Below are 6,378 nucleotides of genomic sequence, written 5' to 3'. Positions count from 1 at the left end.
TGTTTTTACTCAGTTGCATTCTCTGTTTTAAAAATTCGCATTTTCGAAAATCAAGCATGTTGCTCCTTGAAATTTTCACCATCGTTAGACGACACGTGACACTATAGATTCCGAAAGTTTCATTAAAGTAACCCTGAATTCTGAGTTTTGCCAGCTTAGCCATTCTGGGTTTCAAAATTCATGTTTTCATTCAACTGAGCTCTATCTGTTAAAAAATTCATACTTTCTAAACTATTGCAAGTAGCGACTTGAAATTCTTACCGTCTTTAGAATACACGGGGCGCTGCAGATACTGGAAGTTTCGTCAAAATTGTCCTGAATCCTGAGTTTTTCCAGATTTTCAATTATGGGTATTCAAATTGTTTTTACTCAGTTGCATTCTCTGTTTTAAAAATTCGCATTTTCGAAAATCAAGCATGTTGCTCCTTGAAATTTTCACCATCGTTAGACGACACGTGACACTATAGATTCTGAAAGTTTCATTGAAATAACCCTGAATTCGGAGTTTTGTCAGCTTAGCCATTCTGGGTTTCAAAATTCATGTTTTCATTCAACTGGGCTCTATCTTTTAAAAATTCAAGCTTTCTAAACTACAGCAAGTAGCGACTTGAAATTTTCACCATCCCCAGAAGACACGGGGCGCTACAGATGCTGGAAGTTTCATTAAAATTGTCCGGAATCCTGAGTTTTACCAGATTTTCAATTATGGGTATTAAAATCGATGTTTTTACTAAATTCCATTTTCTGTATTGAAAATTCACATTTACGAAAGTAGAGCATGTTGGCCCTTGAAATTTTCACCATCGTTAGACGATACGTGGAACTACACATGCTAAAAGTTTAATTACAATAACCCCTAGTCTTGAGTTTTGCCAGTTTAGCCATTATGGGTTTCAAAATTGATGTTTTCTTTCAATTGGGCTCTATATTTAAAAAATTCGTACTTTCCAAACTATAGCAAGTAGCGACTTGAAATTTTCACCACATTTAGAAGATACGGGGAGCAACCGATGCTGGAAGTTTCATCAAAATTTCCCTGAATCCTGAGTTTTACCAGCTTTTCAATTGTGGGTATGAAAAATTGATGCTTTTACTCATGCATTTTTCACTCATGCATTCTTTCTTTTCAAAATTCGCATCTTCTAAACTGAAGCATGCAGCAACTTGAAATTTTCGCCATCTTTACAAAACACGGGACTCTACAGATGTTGAAAGTTTTATTAAAATCGGCTCCAATCCTGAATTTTGCCAGCTTAGCGATAATGGGATTCAAAACTGATGTTTTTACTCAATTGCACTCTCTGGTTTCAAAATGTGCGTCTTCTAAATTAAACCAAGCTACGACTTGAAATTTTCAGCACCTTTAGAAGACACTTGACTCTACAGGGTCTGAAAGTTTCTGTGGAGTCAATTTCTGAGAAATTCCAGAAAACAGCCTTCAAATAACTGGAAAATTTTTCAGTACTTTTAGCCGTCGTGGAAAGAAAGTCTCTCAGGGCAGTTTTAATGGATGTGTTCTTTCTAGCCCTTCGGCCACGACACTGGTTGAACAAGAATCCTGAACATTTTACAAGTTTAGAGTTAGAGTCCGAAGGGACCAATTCTGGTTCGAAAACTGGTGATTTTTTCAAACAACAATGTCTTTTGTGACCTTCTTACAAGTAAAAGTACAAGTAAAAACATCAATTTTAATACCCATAAATGAAAATCTGGGAAAACTCAGCATTTAGGGCAATTTTTATGAAACTTCCAGCATCTGCAGCGCCCCGTGTCTTCTAAAGATGGTAAAAATTTCAAGTCGCTACTTGCTATAATTTAGAAAGCATGAATTTTTTAACAGATAGAGCCCAATTGAATGAAAACATAAATTTTGAAGCCCAGAATGGCTAAGCTGGCAAAACTCCGGATTCAGGGTTATTTTAATGATACTTGCGGCATCTGTAGCTAAACGTGTCGTCTAACGATGGTGAAAATTTTAAGGAGCAACCAGCTCTAGTTTATAAAATGCGAATTTTTAAAACAGAGAATGCAATTGAGTAAAAACATCAATTTTAATACCCATAATTGAAAATCTGGTAAAACTCAGCATTTAGGGTAATTTTGATGAAACCTCGAGCATCTGTAGCGCCCCGTGTCTTCTAAAGATGGTGAAAATTTCAAGTCGCTACTTGCTATAGTTTAGAAAGCACGAATTTTTAAAAGATAGAGCCCAGTTGAATGAAAACATCAATTTTGAAACCCAGAATGGCTAAGCTGACAAAACTCAGAATTCAGGGCTATTTTAACGAAACTTTCAGAATCTGTAGTGCCACGTGTCGTCTAACGATGGTGAAAATTTCAAGCAGCAACATGCTTGAGTTTCGAAAATGCTAATTTTTAAAACAGAGAATGCAATTGAGTAAAAACATCAATTTTAATACCCATAAATGAAAATCTGGGAAAACTCAGCATTTAGGGCAATTTCTATGAAACTTCCAACATCTACAGCGCCCCGTGTCTTCTAAAGATGGTAAAAATTTCAAGTCGCTAATTGGTATGATTTAGAAAGCACACATTTTTAAAACATAGAGCCCAGTTGAATGAAAACATAAATTTTAATACCCAGAATGGCTAAGTTGGAAAAACTCCGGATTCAGGGTTATTTTAGAAAAACTTTCAGAATCGGTAGTGTCAGCTGTCGTCTAACGATGGTGAAATTTTCAAGAAGCAACATGCTCGAGATTCGAAAATGCGAATTTTTAAAACAGAGAATGAAATTGAGTAAAAACATGAAGTTTAATACCCATAATTGAAAATCTGGTAAAACTCAGCATTTAGTGCAAGTTTGATGAAACTTCCAGCATCTGCAGCGCCCCGTGTCTTCTAAAGATGGTAAAAATTTCAAGTGGCTACTTGCTTTAGATTAGAAGACACTAATTTTTAAAAGATAGAACCCAATTGAAAGAAAACATCAATTTTGAAGCCCAGAATGGATAAGCGGGCAAAACTTAAGATTCAGGGCTATTTTAATGAAGTAGTGTAACGTGTTGTCTAACGGTGGTGAAAGTTTCAAGAAGCCACATGCTCTAGTTTCGGAAATGTGAATTTTTAATTTTTTTTTCTCCAGTTCTTTCAAGGTTTTTTTTAAATTCCTCCGAAGCTCCCTTATAGATATATAAAACATCTAGTAATCGCGCCTACATTGAGAAAATGTCGCTCAAAAATCGCCTCTAAGAAGGTCACAAAAGACATTGCTGTTTGAAAAAATCACCAGTTTCCGAACCAGAATTCAGACAACAATGTCTTCCTGACGTTTCGCAAGCACGAGCCGCTTGCATCTTCACCCGTGGTTGCGTTGGTGCACTGAGCAAACACTAGGAAGCTGGTCTCCATAAAGCCCGAGAGACTCCAGACCAGTTTTAGTGCCTCTAAAACCCATTTAACTTTAAAGAAACCCACCACTACTCCAGAGGAGAGCCGAAAGCGCACCATTTACCAACTAATCAGCAAAGAACAGCAGTATGCCACCTGCCTGCAGTTCGCCATCACCAGATTCGTATCCGCATTGGCAGAGAGGCGGGACTTGCTGACCGCTTCCGAGCATAAAGTGTTGTTCCAAAACTCCGAAGAGGTGATTGATTGGACCAAATAAGCCGCTAGTTGATTGCACGTGCATTTGCAGATACTGCGGATAACTGAAGATATCTTGGACCATCTGGTGCATGAGGATGGGGAAATGGATGCGAGCATACTGAGCAGAGTCTATCGGTGCAAACTGCACGAAATTACTTCGGCCTATAAAAGATACTGTTCGGGGATTAAGAAGGCTGATTGCGTCCTGGCCAATAAGATGAAGAACAGCAATTCGGATTTTGTCAAGTAAATGCAACGCAAACCAGTGGAGGGTTGGATGAATGGTGGCTTTTTTGCTGCAGGTTCATCCAGTGCCCGGCCATTCCCAGAAGGCGACCGGACCTTACCACTTTCATCCACAAGCCCTTGGAGCATTATCGCGAAGCGCTAAAGATTCTCATGGCCATCCAGGGCCACACGCCACCAAAACACGAGGATTTTTCCGCGATTGGTCAGATTGTCCATGAAATGCAGGTAAGCGCCCAAAGAACCCACCTGCAAATGCTGCATCTTCCCTATTTAGGTGACCTACAGGGAAATTACTTCGGAAGGAGGGCTGATGGAGCCCTGCGGGGAAGGCCGCCCGTTACTCTCGGTCCAGGACCTGGAAAATCGCCTGGTTTTCACCAAATGCAAGGTAGAAGACCTGCAGATTTTCCTACCAGGGGCTCATGGGGGTTTGATCTTCTCCAGCCCTTTGTGCTCAACAAACCAGGACGCCAGTGGATTTTTGGGGGCGACTTGGGGCGAGTAGAAGGCCGGAACGTCCGCCAATACTGGACCTTGCTCTTCAGTGACCTCATCCTATTCGCCAGAGCCTCTAGGGATCGGGTTCTATTTATCACCGAAGATCCGCTTCCTCTAGCTCATGTTACTGATATTGTTTTCAACGTTAGGAAAAAGGGTTTGTTCGCTTCTGCTAATGACTGGGGAAAGATTTATTTTTATTTTTTTCGTGCAGATACGGAGTTTAGAATATGCACCAATTCGGATGCCAAAAGGCAGGCCACCAGTCCCACCATCCACTGCGGCCCCGATCTGAGTCGGACCCCGAAGAAGAGCTCCTGCAGAAAAACTGTGATTTTGCGCGCGCCCACCATGGAGCTCAAGGCGGTCTGGCAAAATTTACTGCAGAGGCAAATGTAAGTGGGTTTTCACTGTTTTACTGCTCCAGGGAGTTGAATTGCTATCCTCGCGTTTATAGGAGGTTTTATAGTGCTTTAGCTGCAGAATCAGGCCAAAGTGCCGGTTCGATGTTTCTTAGAAAAGAACCTAGTTTTTCTTAGTGTTAATAGCACTTAGATTAGGATGGTTTTTCTTAGGAATAGGCGAGTTTGGGAAGATTTCAGATTCGAAGAAAACCGCCGGAAATTTTGCGCAATTTGCTGCACTGATACAGGGTGACCCATGGATATGCGCTCGAAAACTCCCTTCTCTTTTTTACAAACTTTTTGCTGGGTATTTGGCCTCAAAAATGTTTGTCTTTAAAAAAGACAGAATTTCCTCATCTCGCACTAATCGACGCAATTTCGGAAATATTTTACGAGAAGGGAGTTGTAGATAAGTTCTATATTGTTGAGGCGGAAAATTTGCCCCTCGAGTCCATATTCCAGGGCCACCATGTACCGGAACCGAAACTAGGTTTACTAATGAGATCCTGCGGCTTTTCCGTTAATACTGCAGAGGATCTCACTAAAAAAATAGATTTTTTGCATTTCCGCAAGCAGCCTCCACCTAAATGCCGGTTTGGATGGAAGCGCACTTAGTTCCCCCATGGAATCGCCGGAGGTTCCCATCAACTCTTCGGTGGGCACTTTGCAGTCGGTTGAAACGAGCTCCATGCGACGTCAGGTGCGTCTACTACATGGCAATATGGCCTTTTTTCACCCCTCGGCAACATATCCAAATGAACACAATCCCCATGAACCCCCATCCCCCCAGAACATCAACACGTCCTGTCGGGTGCGAGTCTCTTCGGATGAAGTTGAAAGCGTCTTCAGCGGGCATGAGGATCTGGCCTCGTCTGAGGTCCTGTTGGAGGCCTTTGAAGAGATCCAGCTGGGGGAGGAAGCCAGCTCCCATCGCTCCCCAATCGTTTCCACTAATTCCACGGCGTTTCTCTCCTCGGGCAAGGGTTCTGTTGCCACCTCCACTAGGCCAGTTTGGTCCAATAAGAGCTCGGAGACTCCCAGCACTTTGGACTCTTCGTCCTTCTACAACCGAAGCCCTGTTGATGAGGTGTTTGATTCGGGTGATCTTCCCAAGTTGTCTTTGGGCCAACCAGCGAGTCCCAGTGCGATTTTGACTCCCAGCAGCGAAGTCTCTGACCAATCAGGCAGCAGCTACGACTTGCGGGACGACTTTTGGGACGTGAGTCAGTTTGATTACGATTTGAGCAGTTTGAATATCGATGGCATGTCCCAGCTGAGTGGCAATTTTAATTTTTGATGCGCGCTCAAAAATAGTTCTCGTCTGCAATAATTCCCAGCCTGAACTAGTGATTGGTTGCCCCTCCTTTCCAAGTTCCGGCTCCCTGCCTTTCCATGGCCAGCCCCTCCTAGAGACTACATAGCTGATATTGTTAATAATTTTTTTATTCGAATGAATCAAAAAGTGCCTTTTTGCGAACAGAAGCGATGATAAAAAAGAAGCACTTTTCTTTAGCGTTCGTTTGTTTTACTTTTACGCACGGACTTTGCCGCACAGTGTGCGACAAAGTAAATGTGACACTTTGAACTTGCCACTGTCATTATATATTTTTTAGTA

At 41.8% G+C, this 6,378-nt stretch overlaps 1 protein-coding gene across 1 annotated transcript in view; it reads left to right on the top strand.

Moving 5' to 3' along the window:
• Window positions 1-6,236, top strand: part of LOC125505183 — a gene marked incomplete in the record, with an annotated part of 26,536 nt that extends 20,300 nt beyond the window's left edge. The window contains 7 exon segments of the mRNA XM_048668472.1: window positions 3,431-3,610; window positions 3,662-3,858; window positions 3,915-4,086; window positions 4,136-4,249; window positions 4,306-4,516; window positions 4,574-4,754; window positions 5,340-6,236. Of these exon segments, the coding sequence (XP_048524429.1) occupies window positions 3,431-3,610; window positions 3,662-3,858; window positions 3,915-4,086; window positions 4,136-4,249; window positions 4,306-4,516; window positions 4,574-4,754; window positions 5,340-6,060 (1,776 nt within the window).
• Between the last annotated feature and the right edge of the window lie 142 nt (window positions 6,237-6,378).

This window comes from Dendroctonus ponderosae, unplaced genomic scaffold (genome assembly GCF_020466585.1).
Source record: "Dendroctonus ponderosae isolate FM_Combo_2020 unplaced genomic scaffold, Dpon_F_20191213v2 Dpon_F_20191213_7, whole genome shotgun sequence".
Lineage (NCBI taxonomy): Eukaryota > Metazoa > Arthropoda > Insecta > Coleoptera > Curculionidae > Dendroctonus > Dendroctonus ponderosae.
This window is presented reverse-complemented; position numbering and strand designations above follow the sequence as displayed.